This window comes from Aspergillus karnatakaensis (genome assembly GCF_047715665.1).
Source record: "Aspergillus karnatakaensis strain CBS 102800 unplaced genomic scaffold BJY04scaffold_8, whole genome shotgun sequence".
In the NCBI taxonomy this organism is placed as follows: domain Eukaryota; kingdom Fungi; phylum Ascomycota; class Eurotiomycetes; order Eurotiales; family Aspergillaceae; genus Aspergillus; species Aspergillus karnatakaensis.
The window spans coordinates 711526-730774 of NW_027395720.1; the positions used below are offsets into that span (position 1 = coordinate 711526).

The 19249-nt window shown below is 50.7% G+C and overlaps 7 protein-coding genes across 7 annotated transcripts; 4 read left to right on the plus strand and 3 right to left on the minus strand.

The window, feature by feature from the left end:
• The first annotated feature begins 74 nt into the window (after positions 1 to 74).
• Positions 75 to 2888, plus strand: BJY04DRAFT_161228 (putative DNA ligase I). The gene has a single exon (XM_073709045.1). The coding sequence runs from the start codon at positions 226 to 228 to the stop codon at positions 2683 to 2685; it is 2460 nt and encodes an 819-aa protein (XP_073574952.1). The 5' UTR covers positions 75 to 225; the 3' UTR covers positions 2686 to 2888.
• Positions 2889 to 3614: 726 nt separating this feature from the next.
• On the plus strand, positions 3615 to 5912 carry BJY04DRAFT_161234 (polysaccharide lyase family 1 protein). Its single transcript, XM_073709046.1, has 3 exons — positions 3615 to 4585; positions 4659 to 4743; positions 4799 to 5912. Exons 1-3 carry the CDS (start codon positions 3982 to 3984, stop codon positions 5733 to 5735), a joined length of 1626 nt encoding a protein of 541 aa, XP_073574953.1. The 5' UTR covers positions 3615 to 3981; the 3' UTR covers positions 5736 to 5912.
• A 70-nt stretch (positions 5913 to 5982) lies between these two features.
• Positions 5983 to 7757, minus strand: BJY04DRAFT_181537 (uncharacterized protein). The gene is made up of 2 exons (XM_073710202.1): positions 7509 to 7757; positions 5983 to 7437 (listed from the first exon to the last, which is right to left on the minus strand). Exons 1-2 carry the CDS (start codon positions 7557 to 7559, stop codon positions 6439 to 6441), a joined length of 1050 nt encoding a protein of 349 aa, XP_073574954.1. The 5' UTR covers positions 7560 to 7757; the 3' UTR covers positions 5983 to 6438.
• Positions 7758 to 9219: 1462 nt separating this feature from the next.
• BJY04DRAFT_181543 (zinc metalloproteinase family protein) lies at positions 9220 to 12522 on the plus strand. The gene is made up of 5 exons (XM_073710204.1): positions 9220 to 9638; positions 9691 to 9786; positions 9842 to 11573; positions 11632 to 11758; positions 11810 to 12522. The coding sequence occupies exons 1-5, from the start codon at positions 9330 to 9332 to the stop codon at positions 11904 to 11906; spliced, it is 2361 nt and encodes a 786-aa protein (XP_073574955.1). The 5' UTR covers positions 9220 to 9329; the 3' UTR covers positions 11907 to 12522.
• Positions 12523 to 12634: 112 nt separating this feature from the next.
• BJY04DRAFT_161276 (uncharacterized protein) lies at positions 12635 to 13794 on the minus strand. The gene is made up of 4 exons (XM_073709047.1): positions 13560 to 13794; positions 13439 to 13498; positions 13325 to 13384; positions 12635 to 13260 (listed from the first exon to the last, which is right to left on the minus strand). The coding sequence occupies exons 1-4, from the start codon at positions 13621 to 13623 to the stop codon at positions 12866 to 12868; spliced, it is 579 nt and encodes a 192-aa protein (XP_073574956.1). The 5' UTR covers positions 13624 to 13794; the 3' UTR covers positions 12635 to 12865.
• Positions 13795 to 14163: 369 nt separating this feature from the next.
• BJY04DRAFT_181546 (uncharacterized protein) lies at positions 14164 to 14722 on the plus strand. The gene has a single exon (XM_073710205.1). It carries the CDS (start codon positions 14281 to 14283, stop codon positions 14518 to 14520), a length of 240 nt encoding a protein of 79 aa, XP_073574957.1. The 5' UTR covers positions 14164 to 14280; the 3' UTR covers positions 14521 to 14722.
• A 1273-nt stretch (positions 14723 to 15995) lies between these two features.
• BJY04DRAFT_161283 (grainyhead-like protein) lies at positions 15996 to 18843 on the minus strand. The gene is made up of 5 exons (XM_073709048.1): positions 18642 to 18843; positions 18434 to 18568; positions 17799 to 18302; positions 16471 to 17732; positions 15996 to 16416 (listed from the first exon to the last, which is right to left on the minus strand). Exons 1-5 carry the CDS (start codon positions 18653 to 18655, stop codon positions 16109 to 16111), a joined length of 2223 nt encoding a protein of 740 aa, XP_073574958.1. The 5' UTR covers positions 18656 to 18843; the 3' UTR covers positions 15996 to 16108.
• Positions 18844 to 19249: the final 406 nt, after the last annotated feature.

The window sequence follows — 19249 nt, forward strand, 5'->3', positions numbered from 1 at the left end:
CGGCGTCGGTGGGGGATCAAAAGGGAGGAGGTGGAAGCGCAAGGTGTCGCGAATGAGCATGGATGATCAACACCGCCAACTCAACTCCGCCTCCGGGCTCGACCTTCTCCGCAGAGCATCATCCCTCTGTCGTCATCACTTCATTCAACAACATGGAGTTACCTGGTATTGCGCGTGTCAATTCAGCCAAATCCCCAGTTATACAGCCTACGTGACCCTTCCAAAATGTCCAGTCCGGCCAAAAAGCGCAAGAGGGACGCCCACCCCACCCGCAGCATTGCTTCCTTCTTTCAGGGCCAAACGGCTAAGAAAGTCGAGGTAGCGGAACAACCATCTCACCCGGAAGATACCGACCAGAACCTCTCCGACGAAGCGCTCGCTCGCAAACTCCAAGCCGAATGGAACGACGAGCATGAAGCTGAATCCACCGCGTCCGCGAGCGTAATCCGATCTGAACCGAGCGGCGCAGCATCACCTCATGCGGACAGTGATCGAGAACAGAAGAAGGCTAGGGCGCAAGGTGTGCTTTCATTACAATCGTCTACGGGTACAGAAGATACAATATCTCTCTCCGTTCCATTCGATCACAATCCTCTAGTATTCAATTCACGAAAGTACGCCGAGGAGTTGAGAGCACAGTGGTCGGCCCAAGGCGGCAATGCCTCATATGCTCTCCTTACAAGAGCCTTTGTACTCGCCAATGCGACCACTAGTCGCATCAAGATTGTCGATACTTTAGTTAACTTTTTGCGAGTTCTCATTGAAGGCGATCCTTCTAGCGTGCTCCCCGCGGTATGGCTCGCAACAAACTCTATATCGCCGCCTTACCACGAACTCGAACTTGGACTGGGCGGGTCTTCAATATCCAAAGCTTTCAAAAAGATATATGGCTTGAACAGCCAAGGACTCAAGACGTTATATGATAGACTTGGGGATGCTGGCGATGTTGCGTTTGAAGCGAAAAAGAGGCAGAGCTTCACCTTGATAAAGCCGAAACCGTTGAGTATCAAAAGTGTCTATCAGTCTCTTAGAAAGATAGCGATGAGTAAAGGCAGCGGAAGCCAGGAAGCTAAACAGCGCATCGTGGAAAAGCTACTGCAAGATACTCGGGGCGCAGAGGAAAGTCGATACGTCGTCAGGACTCTCGTCCAGAATTTGCGAATCGGTGCCGTGAAGACGACTATGCTCATTGCTCTTGCGCGGGCATTTCTCCTCTCGAAACCAGACGGTGCAAGCTTTGCTGTTCGTCGGCAGGAGGATTTGGCACGCCTCAAGAAAGAAGAGCTCACCGAGATCTACAGCAATGCAGAGGAACTAGTCAAGGCTTCATATGCCAGACATCCCAGCTACGACGATATTGTCCCTTGTTTGCTAGAGATTGGGGTTTCTGAAGAGCTTCTCCTACGATGTGGACTGCAGCTTCACATTCCCCTGATGCCAATGTTAGGCAGCATCACGCGAGATCTCTCAGAGATGCTAACCAAACTTCAAGGCCGCGACTTTACTTGCGAGTTTAAATACGACGGGCAACGCGCTCAAGTGCATTGTGATGAGACCGGGAAGGTCTCGATATTTTCTCGTCATCTTGAGCAGATGACTGAGAAGTACCCAGATCTGGTATCTCTTGTCCCCCAAATCCGAGGAGAGGGCGTTTCGAGTTTTATACTAGAAGGTGAAGTGGTAGCGGTAGATTTAATCGGAGAGCTTCAAACTTTCCAGACTTTGACCAATCGAGCAAAGAAAAATGTCGAGCTAGGAGAGATCAAGATCAACGTCTGTCTCTTTGCCTTTGATCTGATGTACCTGAATGGTACACCTCTCCTAGACCGGCCTTTGCGTGAGCGCAGGGGCTTACTGCGCAGCCTCTTCGTGGAGATTCCAAACCGATTCACCTGGGTCAAGAGCCTTGATGCCACGTCGGCTGACTCTGACACGGTCTTGGATTTCTTCAAGGATGCCACGGAGAAGAAGTGCGAAGGAATAATGGTAAAGGTACTAGACAATGCGCCTGTCGCCAATGGGACTGGGCCCTTGGCGATAAACACCATGAACCCCAGTACACCAAACTCGCCGAATACACCAGCAGAGGCTGGTGGGTCCAAGACATCAAAGGGCGGGCGCCGGAAGGCATTGTTATCCTCTTACGAACCGGACAAACGGCTCGAGTCCTGGCTCAAAGTGAAGAAAGACTACAGCGCCTCATCAGAGACCTTGGATCTGATCCCCGTGGCTGGGTGGCATGGCAGTGGACGAAAAGCAAAGTGGTGGTCACCTATTTTACTCGCCGTCCGTAACCCAGAGACTGGGGGTCTACAAGCTGTGACCAAGTGTATGTCCGGGTTCAGTGACAAATTCTATCAGGCGAACAAGGATAAATATGAAGAGGCAACTCCCAACGTGATATCACGGCCCAGCTATGTCGAGTACAATGGTGAGCCGGATGTGTGGTTTGAACCACAGGAGGTATGGGAAACAGCCTTTGCAGACATCACGCTGAGCCCAACCTACCCTGCGGCTATTGGATTGGTGAGCGACGAACGCGGCCTGAGTCTCCGCTTTCCTCGCTTCCTCAAAGTTCGAGAAGACAAGTCAATTGATGAGGCTTCCACCTCCGACTACCTTGCTCTGCTGTACAGGAAGCAGTCGGAACGTGCAAGGGACGCGGAAGGTGCGGATCCAGTTTAGATCGCGGAATCGGAAGTTCAAGAACCATGAAGTAAATGCTTGTCTTCATGATGACCAGATCTCTTGCAATGGACGATTGACTGGCATGGCAGTCTTCAGGCGCGCTCCTTCTGGGCCTTCTGAGCTTTCTGGGCGCCTCGCGGACTATCGCTACTTAGCAGTCGCCGGTCAACCAAGACCAACAACCGGAGGTTTTTCTCAGAGAAAGACTCGATGGAATATAAATATAGCCCAAGCGGCTTCCTCCAGAGACATTATTAAAATGTTAAACAGCCTGCTCTTGCCATCTGTTGATGAGGAGTACCTCAAAACCCGGCGGATATCCCCCACGCTCACCATTAACGCGAATAACGATTATGGTCGTCTAGAGGGAATCAGAAGCTCCCAAGCCTATGCGCTATCGTAGATGGTCGTTTACGGTTGCAAGGTTGATCAACATGTTAATTCTATGAGACACTCCCCTTGTTTTGGACTCTGGAGGGCATCGCGGGCGAAAGGAAGCAGGCCACAACGTTTCATAATCTCCCCGGGCCGCAACTTTGCAGAAGATCAATTCACTTGAAGATCAGTTGTTCCGCGGGTTTCTTCGAAGTGTGCGGGACGAAGCTGAAGCTGCTTAAAGCACGAAGCTTCTTGGCAAGGTATCAGACACAGTTGTGAGTCGTGCATAATCCTGGTGGAGATGTCGGCAGTCTGACAGTCTGACTCTAAGTCTCTGACAGACTGACAGGTCACAGGCGGCTAGGCTCGAGCATAATTCAAGCTAGACGGCGTCATTTCTTTCTTGCACCTCTATCCCCAATGTATCCTAAACTGCTTCAGATAGATGCATTAGTGGGGTAGTCCGACTGTTGGAGTAGAGAAGCGAACCGTCATCTGGGCTCAGAAACTAACAGTAACGGCTGCAACCTGAGACAAGCCAGGAACATAGCTCCTTTCCATTTATTTGAGCCGAGTCAGGTCCCTGGCCAAGACCAAGTGCTTTAAGGCTGGCGGAGTGTTTGCAGGATTCAGCAAAGGTCCGGGCTGGAGGGAGGTCCACGGGTGCCAAGACCCTCCACCAGTTTCGGATTGAGAGAGCCCTAATTAGGAAATCCCATCACTTCCCCGGCCATAGCTGGAGGTATAACTATCCACTCTTTCTCCTCCGGTGGCTCTATCTGTTGAACTGTTCAATCTTCATTGTCTTTCCTTCTCAAGTGCTGCTGGTACAGTCACTTGCCCTTTCCTTGTTGATTTGTTTTGGTACACTGTCCCTCGTCTGTCTCTCGTTTAATAAATAAAGTGCCTCAAAACATGGCCGTCATTCATTCTTTGATCGCCGCAACCGCTCTTCTTGGAGCCGCTGCTCATGCTCAGGTTGTTGGTACCCCCTTTGGCTTTGGCGCAGGCACCACGGGTGGTGGTGATGCGACCCCCGCTGCCCCAGCGGACATCAACGAGCTCACCGAATGGCTCGCTGATGACGAGCCCCGTGTCATCCTCATCGACAAGGAGTTCAACTTTCTAGGCGACGAGTGCGTTGACTGCGAGTGCTGCATTCCTGACTCCAACACTTGCGGTGACTCGGGCCAGAACGCCATCGAAGTCGGCATCGGCTGGTGCGGCGACTCCCCTGCCACCACCTGCACATACGACAACGCCGGTCTGGATGGTCTGGATGTTGGACCTAACAAGTCTATCGTCGGTGTTGGCGACGCTGGTGTCATCCGTGGTAAGGGTCTGCGTATCCATGGAACGAGCAACGTTATTGTTCAGAACATCCATATCACCGAGCTCAACCCGCAGTACATCTGGGGAGGGGATGGTATCTCTCTTGATGGCACTGACTTGGTATGGATCGATCATGTCAAGATCTCCCTGGTTGGCCGACAAATGCTTGTCACTGGTTATGAAACGAGTATGTTTTTTTCCTCTTTTTTTTTTCTTTCCATACCGTCGACATTGATCACCACTAACACACTCTTTTGCAGGTGGGCGTGTCACCATCTCCAACATCGAGATCGACGGAGCCACTGACTGGTCTGCCTCTTGCGACGGACACCACTACTGGACCATGTAAGACATTCCTGCCAACAAGCGGTACTTCGGATGCTGATTGATTACTGGACAGCCTCGCCCTCGGCGAGAACGACCAGGTGACATTTGCCAACAACTATATCCACACCACCTCTGGCCGTGCCCCCAAGGTCGGTGCCCCCAGCTTCTGGCATGTCTACAACAACTACTGGTACGACAACACCGGCCACGCCTTTGATGTCTCCGACGCTGGCTCCAACGTCCTCATTGAGGGTAACGTGTTCGAGAGCGTCAAGTCTGCCTACAATGGTGACGGCGATGGCACCGTCTTTGCCGTCGACTCCGACTCCGAGTCCAGCTGTTCTTCCACTCTTGGCCGTTCTTGCGTGCCCAACCTTCTCACAGACTCCGAGGCTTCTGCCGTGGCTAACGACGGCGTCCTCTCCAACTTCCCAGTTGATGATGAAGGCGAAATCACCATCCTGCCTGTTGAGGAAGTCGCCGCTTACGTCCTGGCCAATGCTGGTGTAGGCAAGGTTTCGGCCTCTGACCGTGACACCGAGGACTCCGCCTCCAGCTCCGACGTTATTCCAGTCCCTACCCCTACCCCTACCCCCAGCGAGATTCCCACCGAGGCTCCTGTGGAAGTTCCTACTGAGGTTGAGAGCGAAGTCCCCGTCGAGACTCCTGTCGAGACCCCCATCGAGGAGCCTACTGACATCCCAAGCGTCAGCGTCCCCATCATCCCGACGGACTCCGCTCTTCCCTGGCCAACCCTCTCTCTTACCGGGTCTGGCGTCTTTCCTTCGACCCCGATCATTCAGACCCCAACTCCCACTCCCACTCCTCCCGCTCAGCAGACAAATGTCGTTGAGCCTCCGAGCTCGACTGAGCCTGCGCCTGAGAGCACCGATGTCCCTGTTCCTTTGCCTGAACCTGTGACTTCCAGCCAGGATGCTGTGCCTTCTAAGCCCCCGGGAACTTGTGCTTCCCGTCATGGACGCAAGAAGAGGTCTCACCGTCTTCATTAGAGGCCTTTTGATCCGCTAATATTAAGCCGCTGAGAGTTGCTTTGCTTTCTGCGATGGAGTGAGCTGGTTGGATGGTGGGGAGATAATACAATCTTTCCCGTACACTAGTATAGTTAGTTCTCTTCAAACCTTGTAATTCGATCTTTGATTATTTCAGACTGCATTTTGCCGGCAACCATTTTCTTATGAGGTTGGTTTCTATCCAACAGCCTAGTATCAACAAGCTTCTGCTCTGATTGAGATTGCCACGGAAGTTGGGTCTTTAGCCCAGTATATACTTGCAGAACAAGGTTTATATTTCAGGCTATTTAGTCCTGTAATGGAATCGCAAGAGCTCAAGACTCGATTGTCTGAGTAAATGCTCAGCACTAGCTGATGACTTTTCTTGAGGGATATTCTCGCTCATAGTGGGGAGTAGAAGTGGTGCAAAGGTGCTATGAGTACCGCCAAAGAAACATAAGAAAAAAGTATGTGGTATGTGTGTGTGTGTGTGTGTGTGTGTGTCCAGGATAGACAAAGATCGTACAAGTCCACCGGATTTGAGTTCTAGCAGAACCTGTATAGGAAGCAAAGGCAAGGGAGATGGAAGGCAATGAAGATATTAGTTAAATACATAGGCCATAATAGGGTGTACATGTCGGTCATCAAGGGTCGTAACAAGGATTGCATAGTAAAGATAAGAAAATATCTTTAGTGGGTGGTCTCACGGCCGCAGTTCACCACCAAGTTGCAAAATAGCACTAGGGCCTTTATCGCGAAGTCTTGGGCTGTCCATTCCTGGAGGCAGCAAATTGTCAAAGTTGGACCTTTTTCTAGCGTCTCGACTTGCCAGCGGCGTCCTCGCGAGATTCCCTGGAGTTCGGCCACCCCAGGCAGGCTGAGCAGGGCTAGGTGTCACATTGACAAAGTCCGCAAAGTTGAATTGTTGGTTCGGGGTGCCGAAATTGGGAAAGACACCACCGCCCGGAGTTGGTGTCAGAGATGGCAAGACAGCATGCTGACTAGGTGGGGTCGACGGAGGAAACTCTTGCTGTTGCGCTTTGTTCGTGATTCTGGCCGGAGTCGGAGAGTTGGCTAGATACAGGAGAAGGTCTGCTCCGTCCTCATGCCGTAAATTACGGTCGTTCCGGGACAGTGAGGCATGCTTCGGCGGCGGGGTACGAGGCGGCGATGAACCGACGACGGAACTTACTTGAAAACTGTGTACTGGCAGATCCGGGTCATTCTCATCGTCAGATTGTGCATGATACCCTGGCGAGGAGAGCTCGAGAATAGGAGCCGTCTCGGTGATGCGTGGCAGATTGTGTCGACTGGTATGACGGCGGAATCCAGGTGAGGATTCGGGTAGCTGATACGAGCTCTTCCACGTCACCCGGGCATTTTTTGCTGGTCGGTCTGCCACAGAATCGGATCGGAGGCGTTTTCGACCGGCCGAGAGCATGGGCTGCATAACCCGGGAATTAAAGGTTGCTGCATGTTTATTTCGGGACGACCGAGGAAGTTCTTTTGAATAAGACGAGGCACGTATAGGCGACGTCAAGGGGGTCTCGCAGCGGCTGTTGGAGGCATCGGAGGAGGAATCAGATGGTCTGTCACTGCTCCCTAGGGAAATATGCAGTCCACCGTTTTGGCGTGAGGGGAGCCGACCATTCTGGTACTTGACTTTGGCAAGGCCGAGACGATCCTGGAGATTGATAGACACCTATAGTAGAGCAAGAGGGAGAGTTAGTATCTTTTCTTTCTTATCCAATTCCCGTCAAGAGACTGTTATACCTGAGCGATGTCGATTTTGCGGATAGTCTTCTCCGGGTTTGTCAGAACCATTGCTCGAGGTGGAAGGCAAGGAACAGAGATTGGAGGGGCATAGAAAATAAAATTGGAAGAGTTCGAGGCTGGAAGGGTTCGAAGAACTTAGGAAGGGGTGGTGGAATCTAGGAGGAAGGTTCGGAGGAGTCTAGAGGAGGTGTCAAGACTCAAAAGACTCTCAAGGGAGTGGAGAGCGCGAGGAGGAAGGCGGCTGGCTGGCTGGCTCAGGAAATTGACAGCTAATTGGAGCACACGAGATGCACTAACACGCAATATCTGGGGAAGAGCTGAGATCTGATCGGAGAGAGCGCAAAGATACAGACAGATTATAGTTATACGGATGCAGAATGTCGCTCTGGAAATAATCCAAGTTATTGTTGTTGTCTAGGCGAATGGAGGGTAGAATTCTAGCAAAGAAAATGTGGTGTGGAGCGAAAAAACGCGTGCCATCGCGACGCATTCCCCGGTTCGGGTATCATTGGTTTTACGCCTGCCATCTTTGTTTGAACTTTGTCGGCGACTCTACGCCGTACGGATTATATTATCATTGTTATTATTTCCGAAAGTTAACTACTCGTTACTACTCCGTGACTCGAGGACAATAATATATGGAATACTCGCATTGTTAGTGGTAAAGAAGAGGCCCACTTGGAAACAGGAGAAGCAGGGCCAGGAACAGGAACAGGGAGCAGAAAGAATGGAGCATGACGTGGTCGGATTTGATGATGCAATAGGAGAAGTTACCTACCTAGGTATTATTGACTGTTGATATACTGTAGATAGATATAATAATATGATATTATCACCAACAGTCCCAGACTAACTAACTGTATGCACTCTGCATCAATTCTGCACTGCACTGCAGCATAGCATATCTAGATAGTAGTACTCCGTAAATATAGACTTATAGATGAATCATTCAGTGAGAAAAGTGAAACTGGACAAGTCCCAGCTGGCGATGAGACCCACCATCCACCATTTCTGTCTCATATCAAGGCTTAAACCACACCCATCAATAGAAAAAAGAGTTAGTTATCAGCTCTCTCTCGCTCGCTCGCTCTCTCTCTCTCTCTCTCCTTTTTGCGACTTCAACAACACCACTCATCTTCAAGGGATAGAGACTAGGTACAGTGCTGTCAGTACAGCTACAACCAATCAACCCAAGTAAGTCTCGACTCTCACTTATCTTGATCGCTGCGCTGCGACAGCTCAAAACAAGATCCTGCCCTCTCCTTGGTGCTCCCCACTCCCGATCGTAGGCCGTTGCCATTTGCTTTGCTTCTTTCCTCGAGGCTCGCCCAGGACAGCTGTCCAGCCTCTGCCTTGATTTCCTTGCTTTTCTTTCCCGTCCTTATCGGTCGCTAATCGTCCAACTCTAGCTATCTGTGTTTTTCTCGTGAGGCAGTCCTGAAATTCCAGTGGATGTGGGGGGTCGTTTACATCCACCGCAAACGGTCGCCAGTCCCCCTAGAGTCCGAGACTACCTACCCTCTCCCTCTCTCTCCCTCCTCCAGCTGCCCTCCAGCTCGGCCCCGACCAAGAAATAGGAGAAAACTGTCGCTCGTTTCGCAGTCCGATTGATTTCCTTTTGACTACGATATTTCGTGATACCCTGTGTTTGCTCTGCCATTTTGCGCTGAGGAAGGATCCTTGTGAACGGTCGCTCTTTCCCTTTTTGTCCAACCCTACCATATCTATCCATACAGCTTCACCAGCGCCACCTCTCGCTCTCGCTCTCTCTCTCTCTCTCTCTCTCCCAATCCACCACACCAGGCGCCATTGCTCATCATGCCACTCTTCAAGAATCTACGCAGTCGCTCCAGATCCAGCTTCCGAAGTACCTCCCGATCAACAGAAAAGTCCAATGGGATACAATCCAATGGCGATGTGACCTCCGGGAAGTCCTCCTCGACCATCGATTCGGCCTCCTATAGCTCCGCCACTCCCCCATCTTCTATCAAGCCCAATATATCCAACAGCCACCTACCCTCCTTGAACGGCTCCAATGGCAGTTCCAATGGCACAAGCTCTCCACTGCCCGTGCCCCAGCAGCGCCCACCTCCAACGGTATCCCCTTCTCAGCGGAATAGTTATTTCGTACGTGTCGCTCTCTCCATATAATACTTAATCTTACCAAATTCTTCAATAGGGTGGAAGCTCACCCTCAATTAACGGTGCCACACGGTCGCCGGCCCCGTCGTCTCCTTACGCCCCCAGAATTGTCTCTATCACAGAAAATGCATGGGTAGGTTCCCGCGAGCAGCTAGCTCTTAGTTTTGATCCGGCTAACCCATTACTAGGTCCATCAAAAGGTTCTCTTGATATACGGCCAAGTTGGAGACCCAAGACAGCATCCGCTGGACGGAAGTATAACAGTCAACCACCACCAAGATAGCTTTCCCCAAGTCTCATGGCCGGTCAATTCATCCCATTTCAAAGCCCTTGTGCATCTGGTTGCGGGTCCGAATCGATTGCGTCTGGATTTTGTCTCAACGAAATCGTCGTCCGCTAGTCTCCATCATGCTACTCATTCCTCTTGGATCAATGTCAACTACCTGCCATTATCTAACTCACCACCTCTGCATCTTGTGATACTGCTTGGGAAGGATTCTGACGGAACATTCGATGCCGTGCCAGAGAGAGCTCAACGTGAGGGCAACGATCTCGAGACCGCAATCAAAAAATACCGCATGGCTGCGTATCTTTGGCAAGCTTTCACCGGTGAACAGATGTTCCGCAATAATCTCGGCCGGCGGTGCTTCCGTTTCGAAGAAGAATGGCAACCAGGCACAGTCAGTTCCCGTGATGCGGCAAGTGGCTTGATGCGCAACGAGGCCAAGGTTCATGTTGTTCGGACTGAAAAGACGGTCGCGGAACTTCGGGACCTCCAACTTGCTCAACAGTACGGACCGGCCACTCAGAAAGATGAATTATTCCATATCGCCCAAAAAGCCGTGAAGACTTATCTCAACTTGAAACCCGGCCAAAAGCAGTATGTCTCTGTCTTGCTTCTGGACTCCCACTGGGATAAGGAGGCGCAGACCATAACCGGCCATGCTGCCTTAGGTTCGAATCAGGGGGACTTGAAGATGGCAATGTTTGGCTCGCATTGTCTTCAGAGCTATCCGTCGAGTTTGGAGGACGTGATCGATGCATTCTCCGATTGCACCCGGACAAACACGGACTACGTCGCAAATGACTGTGGTGAGGCGGGCTCGAACTGGGAGTCGGCCAACATCGGAATTGGGGCTCATCTGCACGAGGTCGGCCACCTCTTTGGCTGCCCGCATCAGGAGTCGGGCATCATGCTCAAAGATTACGTTCGCCTAAACCGCTCCTTCGTCACGCGAGAACCGTTTTCGACCCGGACAAAAACTCAAGGTCTCCACCCATGCCTCCCACAAGATGAATGCACCTGGCACAGATTGGATGCTCTGCGGTTCCGGTTCCACCCTTGCTTTCGGCTACCGAATGATACCCCCATGAGCTCGGACGACAGCGTCCAGGTCTGGCCGGTTGAGAATGGCAAGATTTTGCTGACTGCCACGACCGGAATCGCCTTTATCGAGTTATACGCGGAAGGCGATCAAGTATGCCGGCACTTCATGGAGTACATCAATACCGAATCAACTAGCAACGGGCTTCCGAAACAGGTCACCGTGACGGAGAGTGAGCTGCGCCAACGGGTATTTGGCAGCGAAAAGGAAAAGAAGAAACAGATCAAGCTGTCTGTCTTCTCGGGCGCACTAGGGTCATTCACCGTTGACTCTGTGAGCAACCTCAAGTCGAAAAATTCTCAAGTGAAACTTCCAAAGGGCGTCGGCTTCCGAGGATGCAAGCTTGGAATCTCGCAGCTACCCGAGACACAATCGGAGCAACTCCTTTTGGATTGCGCATTTCAATATACTAAACTCCTGACATCCATCAGGATTTATCACGATGCCAAGGTGCACGGCCTGGAATTCTTCTATGAGGATGCGACTAGCCAGTTGTTTGGGAAACAAGATGGGAAATCCGACGATTTCGTGTTAGGTGAGTTCAAAATTCGAACGGATTTTATTGACGTCTGTAAGCTGACGTATGCCTTTAGATACACGACGTGGAGAGATACTGCTTGGTTTTTATGTTCGAGCAGGGCACTCGATCGATGCTATCGAAGTTCTGACCAGCTTGGGCAGAAAATCAGGCGTCTTCGGAAATGCCAATGGGGGCTCAGGGTGCGTATCTTTTTTTCTTTCCAGATGCCACACTTGCTTACCCTCCCACAGATATAACCTCATACCCCCATTAGGCTATAAAGTTGCAGGGATCTCGGGAAGCTGTGGAGCGTGGGTGGACGGCTTGTCCCTTATAATCATGCATTGATGGTCAAACAACAACAATAGATGGACCATATCAGGCTCACAGCAGGATTATTAGCTCCTGCTAGAATGTGCCTTCTCTTTTCGCTATCTATCCCGAGCACGAAGGGCTGCAGTCCACTCGCATCAATTGAGGTTCGACTCTGCAGCCCGCGGGACTTTCTTCCGATGTTTCTCGAACCATATATAAGCATTTGGACGATAAGCCAACATCTGGGTTGGCTTTCTCGCTTTCTACGGCTCTTTCCTTGTCATCATTCAGTACCGCTTTTGCAGATACGTTTTTTCCCGGCCCTTGCGGACTTGAGCTGTTCTGTCAGTCTAGCGGTCCACCTCGTCGCACATACCTTGACGAGATACATACAACACACAATACATTGAGGGGATTCGATGTGTACATTCTTTCCTTGTTCACATGGTCGGTGCTTGGTTGATTTTCATCCGTGGGACCCTTGTCCAGCATTGAGGTACTAAAGGCGTTGGCGGTTGCAAAGGTCATCTATACCATGAGATAAGCGGGACTTAGATCATGGCGGGTGCATTGTGCGGTTAGATCATACATACTCGATAATAGGCCGATGGGCCATAGATAATACCACATGCATTATATATGTTCGTTCCCATTCGGTTTCCCAGATCCATCCACCCAAACTTTCAGGTTCGTCTACAACACGTGGGTGCCATCTGAGTGATCCCAGCGGCTCTACAACAACCACCTCAGGTCACCAATTACAGTCGAATCCATTGTATTGATCCACTAGATGGACATAACTACCGCGTGATAGAAGCCAGCGAGTCATTCGGCATTTATTGATGCATATGTGTAGTCACATAGCTTCCGTAACAAGAGAAATAAGATGAAGCACATTATGCTCGACATGATGCCATCACGCATAAAAGAGAATACGAAAAAAGTGTCACGAAACTGTCCACGGACAATTATTAGTGTAAATCTCGACCAAGCTAAACCTCGAGGAGTTGCACAATGGTCAAAGCCAAGGCGAGTATGAGAGTGTGCGTCTCTCCCTTGGCGTAACCAGCGTTGACAGGAGGCTCAACAGTAGAGGTCGGAGCATCAGAAGTCCCAGTTGGAGCTCCATTACCGTCCGCAGAGCTAGACGAGCTAGTCTTAGTTGTAGTGGTTTCTCCAGTCAGGGAAGTGGGAGTGGCGGATGCTGAAGTAGGGTCAACGGACGAAGTGGTATCATTCTCGGACGAGGCAGGAGGCTGCACAGTTGTGGGGGCAGGCGATTCCTGAGAGGTTTCGGTCACAAGAGTGGTCTCGGGGATCGAGATGACAGGAGAGGTAGCTCCATCGGGTCCACAAACGGTCTCGGTAACGGTAACAGTGGCCACTCCTGAAGATAAAGTTTCCAGTTAGATGTCTTTCTTCAGGTGGAACGAAAGCATGGCACAGCTTACCAGCGCGTGCAAAGATATTGGCATCTTCCAAGGCACGGGCCGCGTTGGCTAGATGGAAGTCTTGTTTGCTATTAGACTTTGAGTGTGACCACAGGTGGATGGTAAAGTACTCACTCATGATATCCTCAAGCTGGGCAATCTCATCCTCAACGAGACCAAAGGTAGCAACGTCCTCTGGTGTTGCACTCAGGTTAGGCATCTTGCATGACACAGGCTTCCAAAGCAAGAAACTTACCATCGGCACAGCCGACAACAGCCAGGAAGCAAGCAACGAGCAGGAGCACGAGTTTGTAGGCCATTTCAAAGAGTTTTCAAGTGAGGTGGTTAAGCAAAGGTGAATAAGTTGGGGTAACGAGTGGAGAGGCTGGATGGAAAGCGAGCGACAAGAGCAGAGCAAGTAATGAGATGAGATATGGAAAGAAGAGCGGCAGGAGATGAGGATGGAGGGGTGGAGGGAGGATGGAGAGAGGATGGGTGGTGAGTGATTGAGTGGTGTTACTCATAACAATTCTACAGGAACCAGGACAATTTCTATTCTGGGAAGGTGCGACAAAAAACCAAAACTCCCTCACCAGAAAGACCCTACCTGCAAGATTGCCTTAGTCCTTCAACGGTGACTTATGAAGGTGAGCTTGATCTCATTGATTCATGGATGTCAATAATTATTGCCAGGATACTATATCTATCCCAGACAAGCATAGCTCCTGCAGGGTCCAATAGGCCCAACATCCACCCCAAAAGCCTTCCAGAAGACAGACAGCCAGATGCCAAACTCTACTAAGCAGGCAAGCTACTTCAGCATGAGCCACTGCTCCATGATGAACCTGGCACACAGGTGGAACCCCGCATAAGCATCTTACAAACATACGCCCAACCCGGAAATATCATCCAGAGCCAGGGCGCCGCCGCCCGTCGGCTGAGTTTAACCGCAACGTCCCTGGCTCCATATATAGCACATGCACTGGCCACGACGTAATCAAGCAGCTCGTTTATGCCGGCCATTTAAGCTTATCACAAGATTGAAGAATGGGGGCCTCGTGGCTGCCCTAGCACAGAACGGCCAATCGTTGAGCGGTTGTTTCTCGCTTTCAAGGTTCCAGACCTGTCGATCAAGGTGCCGAGTCGAGACCATCTTGGGGCTGATGGGGATCAGCGTCGATTGGCAGGGTCTGTTATACTCAAAGAAGCTTAGCTAGTGTGGTTGAGTGGCAAACATCACTGCGAAGCCGTTGGTGTAGTACCACCAGGTAAAGTAACACATTCGTTGTATGGGAGATTACGGGCTTTGGCATTGTGCTACTCATAGTAGGTACGGATACAGGACTTGCTTGGTTATCAATCAGCCAATGCTTCTGTTTTGAAGAGACCTCGCCTACCTCACTTTTCCATGTCCTCCCCCATGGGTTCGTAGGAACAGAAGTATAGTAGTAGCAACTACTCTGGTAAATTTACTCTAGTGTAAATTACAGCACTAGCACGGGGTAGGTAGGGCGTAAGTATAAAAAAACGGTAAACAAAACGCCCCCACCCCGGCGCGCTCCGCCGACGATCCATTAATCAATTTGGGATTTTGAGCCTTTTCCAAGGAAAAGCTGCAGTGATGACGACACCGTGCAGATTCTGCATCCTCGCCAAGATCTTAGTCCATGATGTCATCCATCTCCAGCTCCAGATCTGCTTGAAGAGATCGATCCGTTGCCTGGATCGTCAGGGACTGATGAAAACCGTTTTTCACTATCATGGTTAGAGAGACTTGGAGACAGATCTGTTCGGGTTATTTTTCCTGATTGTGTGAGGGGTTGGTGAGGGGTTGGGTGAGTGTGGGCATTTGCACTCACATCCTCGGCTACCAATCTAGTTACCTCATACAGAGACTCTGTTTTTGCAGATTCTATGATGATCAATTAGATATATCATTTAATGCTCTAAGGGTATACATAAGCTAGGTCAACGTGTTCTAAACCTATAGCCTCCAGCCAGCCCCTTGATTCCACTTCTTCAGGGGTCCAAAAACCTCGTGTTTTGTTTTGTACCCAGAACTCCTCCAGCTACGTTGCTTTTCTTCCTCATATCCTCATCTCCATGATGATTTCTCTCCAGCCGACAGCCGCATCCAGCTTCATCATACACTAAACATGTCACCCCAGAGAAGAAGCCTTAGTCCCAGAGAATCAAGAACCAAGAGCCTGAAGGCCATCAGGCGTAGAACGGGATGGGAAACGTCAATTTCGAATATTTTGGAACAAGAGGGTATCTCTTCGTGTGCATCGATCGTCCCTCAACCGGGGCCACTCACAAAAAAACCAGTGATAGCCTTAAGACATAAAATGGGAGAAAAAAAAAGGCATCCATCCATCATCAAATGCAAATGTCTGCCGCCAAATCCCACAGCAGCCGGTACACTCTCTCGCCGACATCATGAGATAGCAGCGATATCATCGATTAGTATGACACAAACGTTTTGCACCCAGATAAGTTGCCGTCCACAGCAGGAAGCAGGGTGGGGTATCATTGCCCGGGAACTCGTATATTATCCCCGTAACCAACGCCCCAAATGACCGCATTAAAAAAGATATAAAAGATCCGGAACTCCGAGAAGGGCGAACTGCGAGAGATTACTCGAAAAGGAAAAGGCCGTATAACATCAAAACCACGCCTCTGAAGCGCACCAGGCGCACGCAAGTGAGGTCCGAAAAGGTATCTTTTGCTCCGAAGGTGAACCAGAAGTATGTTATTGAAACATATAGGACAACGAAACGAGCGATTGTGGTAGTCTGGTGACCCTTAGTATGTCAATTTGACCTCGACAGGCGAAGGAGCGTTGGTGGTAGTGTCGAAAGTCGAAGCCTCCGAGATTTCAGCCACCATATCCTGTCCGTCGGGGAGTTCGCGAACCACATCGTCGTCGACCATAATTCTCAGGCCGTTTTCTTTGACGAGGAGGACGCGCATGATACGCTGGGGATCGATCCGCTGTTTCACGGAAATCTTCTCCATTAAATCACGGGCTGTGCGCTCAGTGAGGTAGACCGCACGGTAATAGTCATCCTGGTGCTGGTCATTTTTGGGGAAACGCACATAGAAGCACGCAACTTAGCATCACATTAGCCTAGGAAATCTTGTTATGAGGGAAGAGTTGCACATACTCGGTCTGGGCTGCCGTTCAGCTGGCGGTCTATAAGTCGGATCGATATCCACCGCCTCAATGTAGCCCATGGATGTGCCACCAGATCCTGATGGAAGCTTGGGAACTTTTACAGGGTGCTTGATGAATCCCTGGTTCTCCGGCACCTCAGATGATTGTCGCGAATACTCCGAATCATAACCCAGGTTTGCCGGCACAATATTCGCGGCAGTCAGCGGCGAGTTGATCGACATGTGGCTGCTTGTTGGCGAGAATTCCTGCAGCGCGTTCCTATCCAGGTTGAATTGACGGGCCCCACGGAACTCCTTCTTGGTGAAGTCGCGAGTTTCTGGCAGCTGGACCGGGTACATATCCGGATCGTCCTGCTCCTCGCCCCGAAGACCGAGAATGCTGACAGGCCGTGTTGACGAAAACATGTCCTGAAGCAACGCAAGCTTCTCGTGCAGATCATCTCCAACGTTCAGTTTACCGTCCTGCGAGCTTATGGACAGAGTGCGTTTGTGCTTGAACATCTTGGTAGGTCGCGGATCAGACCCTTTGAAGGCGATGGCAGCGCTGCTACGCTTGCGCTTACCAAAATTGCCCGCGCCCATTTCATTCTGCTGAATCTGTTGGCGAAGCTTCTCGATGGTCTTTTTGACGTGGGCGACATCGTTGGACAACTTCCGTTCGGCGCCGTGGTCACGGAAAAGCTTGACTTTGCAGAAGCATACTTCAGCCTCGCTCCTGATATCGGCAGCAGAAGATTCGCCGGTAATCAGTTCCGTTTTGGCGCAGAGCCTGACTGGAATACCCTTTACGCCCTTAGAGTGACTGAAATCGGTGGACAAGAAATTGAATCGAACTGAGATGGAGCAATCCGCTGCCCGGGTGGTAGAATTTGGCGACCAAGTCACGCAGAACCCATCAAATGAAGAACTCTCAAGCTGGATCTGTCGATTCTTTTGTTCCTCAATGCCCCCCTGGACTGAATCCACGTATTCCACGGCTTGCAGTTTCCCTCCCCGTTGATGCGCCTCGCTGGTTCCTCGGCCTTCTTTCCAGAGCTGCCAGCAAGCCGCAGGCTTCGACCGTTGCTCATCCTCTTGGAAAGAGACGCGAACATATGTTCTGTACTTAATAGGCTGCGAAGTCATGGGCGGCGGCTCGGTATCGACGACGGACAGGGAGTAGGCCTGCCCTTTATTGAGGTATGTAACAGGGATTTCATGCTGGTGGTTGATCATGGCAGTCGGTGCTCGCAATGTAACATGGTATCGAAAACTGGTTGTCACGAAATGAGTGATTAGCAGAGAATTACTAAGTACTGGCCACGATTCAATAACGTACCTTTCACCGGGTATTTGGAGTTCCTGGTGACCCGGACCTCGCCTCATTGCGGCCATATGTGACTGGGTGTTACCCTGCATATCCACATCATTTAGAGACCCTTCATCAATAGATTCTTCCACCGCGTCAAACCCAACCTCCCCATGGACAAACGCACTTGGTGCGAATGTTGCCTGGGGCGCGAAAGGCTGCGGGTTTTGGAAATGTGGTGAAATGAATTGAGCATTAAATGGATCAATTCCCATCGCTGCACTATTCGGGAGACCAGAACCCTGCTGTGAGAGAGAAAGGGGAGTGACAATATTCATACCCATCCCTGGTGTATGGAGGTCGCCGGCCGGACTGTGGTAAACGGCACTCAGCCCTCCGGAATTTGGGGTATAGTAGCCATGAAGCTGGTTAAGAGGGTTGATAAATTGGACCGAGTTGGGGTCAACCATCGGAGCCATGAACTGCGCATCTGGTGCCTGAATGTCCGCGTTCATCTCCGTGTCCATGGCGTATCTAACAAACGAACTAATCAGTTTTCAATTCAAGAAAGAGAAGAAAAGAAAATGCCCCCAACGGGGGCAGTTACATTTCTCTACAGACAATCGCACAAAATAGGTTCGGGGGGAAACTCAATCATAACATACTTCGGCTGCCCCATGGGGAGTTGCTGCGGGTTGATGACACCAACGGCATCGCTGAGAGCTGGCGGAACGACGACATCTGAGAAGGTTTTCTGAAATCGTTGGATTAACTCCTCGTTGGGCTTCTGAGAATTGCGTCTACACGAGGGAACGAGCATTTCTAAGTCAGCCTAGGGTCGAGCCATTGGCTTCAAGTGGCACGAGAACGTACCTGTTACGAAACATAATGGCTGGATCGGTGCGTTATTACGCGCCTGACAGTCGACAGAGGTACCAGAGTCGATATCAAGGCAGCGAGAGAGAAGCGCACTTGTAAAGATAGCACTCAAATTACAAGCAATGCGTATCTAGCCGGGCGCCAGAGAAAAACAGGAGTTTGGGAGTTTTCCCGTTTTGTCCCCGCGCCCTGGTAATCTCCTCTGAGCGCCGGAGGGGCGGTGATGAGTATAATTAAATAGTAACTCGAGACGAGACACAGCAAATCATGGTATGACCGTGATGACAGGGCGAGGAGTAAAAAGCGGTAGTTGCGACGAGAGAGAAATGGGGGGTGGGAGCAACTCTGAACGAAAGAATGCGGTCGGATAAGGCGCAGGGGGTTGTTATGTGATAACTAGACTCCGGAGTAAATAAATGTCAGGTGAGAGCGAACGACCAGTGATCTCAGAGGTTGTCTGAAGAGGATTGTGTGCGCCGGAAATGAAAATGGTCAAGAATATATGGTTCTCCGGGGCAAGCGGTGGAGGAGGAGGAGGTGGAGGTGGTTGTAAAAAAGGCGAAAGATTCTTGTCAGTTCGCTGGAGTTGGAGGAGGGAGGGA

Bases quoted from the DNA above. Each gene is read 5' to 3' on its own strand.
- BJY04DRAFT_161228 (XM_073709045.1), top strand. From the start codon at position 226: ATGTCCAGTCCGGCCAAAAAGCGCAAGAGGGACGCCCACCCCACCCGC.
- BJY04DRAFT_161234 (XM_073709046.1), top strand. From the start codon at position 3,982: ATGGCCGTCATTCATTCTTTGATCGCCGCAACCGCTCTTCTTGGAGCC. The intron at 4,586-4,658 runs GTATGTTTTTTT...ACTCTTTTGCAG, and splicing joins TGTCACTGGTTATGAAACGA to GTGGGCGTGTCACCATCTCC. The intron at 4,744-4,798 runs GTAAGACATTCC...ATTACTGGACAG, and splicing joins GGACACCACTACTGGACCAT to CCTCGCCCTCGGCGAGAACG.
- BJY04DRAFT_181537 (XM_073710202.1), bottom strand. From the start codon at position 7,559: ATGGTTCTGACAAACCCGGAGAAGACTATCCGCAAAATCGACATCGCT. The intron at 7,438-7,508 runs GTATAACAGTCT...GCTCTACTATAG, and splicing joins GCAAAATCGACATCGCTCAG to GTGTCTATCAATCTCCAGGA.
- BJY04DRAFT_181543 (XM_073710204.1), top strand. From the start codon at position 9,330: ATGCCACTCTTCAAGAATCTACGCAGTCGCTCCAGATCCAGCTTCCGA. The intron at 9,639-9,690 runs GTACGTGTCGCT...ATTCTTCAATAG, and splicing joins CTCAGCGGAATAGTTATTTC to GGTGGAAGCTCACCCTCAAT. The intron at 11,574-11,631 runs GTGAGTTCAAAA...GTATGCCTTTAG, and splicing joins ATCCGACGATTTCGTGTTAG to ATACACGACGTGGAGAGATA.
- BJY04DRAFT_161276 (XM_073709047.1), bottom strand. From the start codon at position 13,623: ATGGCCTACAAACTCGTGCTCCTGCTCGTTGCTTGCTTCCTGGCTGTT. The intron at 13,499-13,559 runs GTAAGTTTCTTG...GTGCAACACCAG, and splicing joins TGTTGTCGGCTGTGCCGATG to AGGACGTTGCTACCTTTGGT. The intron at 13,261-13,324 runs GTAAGCTGTGCC...CTTTATCTTCAG, and splicing joins CAATATCTTTGCACGCGCTG to GAGTGGCCACTGTTACCGTT.
- BJY04DRAFT_181546 (XM_073710205.1), top strand. From the start codon at position 14,281: ATGCACTGGCCACGACGTAATCAAGCAGCTCGTTTATGCCGGCCATTT.
- BJY04DRAFT_161283 (XM_073709048.1), bottom strand. The intron at 17,733-17,798 runs GTACGTTATTGA...CGTGACAACCAG, and splicing joins CTCCAAATACCCGGTGAAAG to TTTTCGATACCATGTTACAT. The intron at 16,417-16,470 runs GTATGTGCAACT...TGTGATGCTAAG, and splicing joins TGAACGGCAGCCCAGACCGA to TTGCGTGCTTCTATGTGCGT.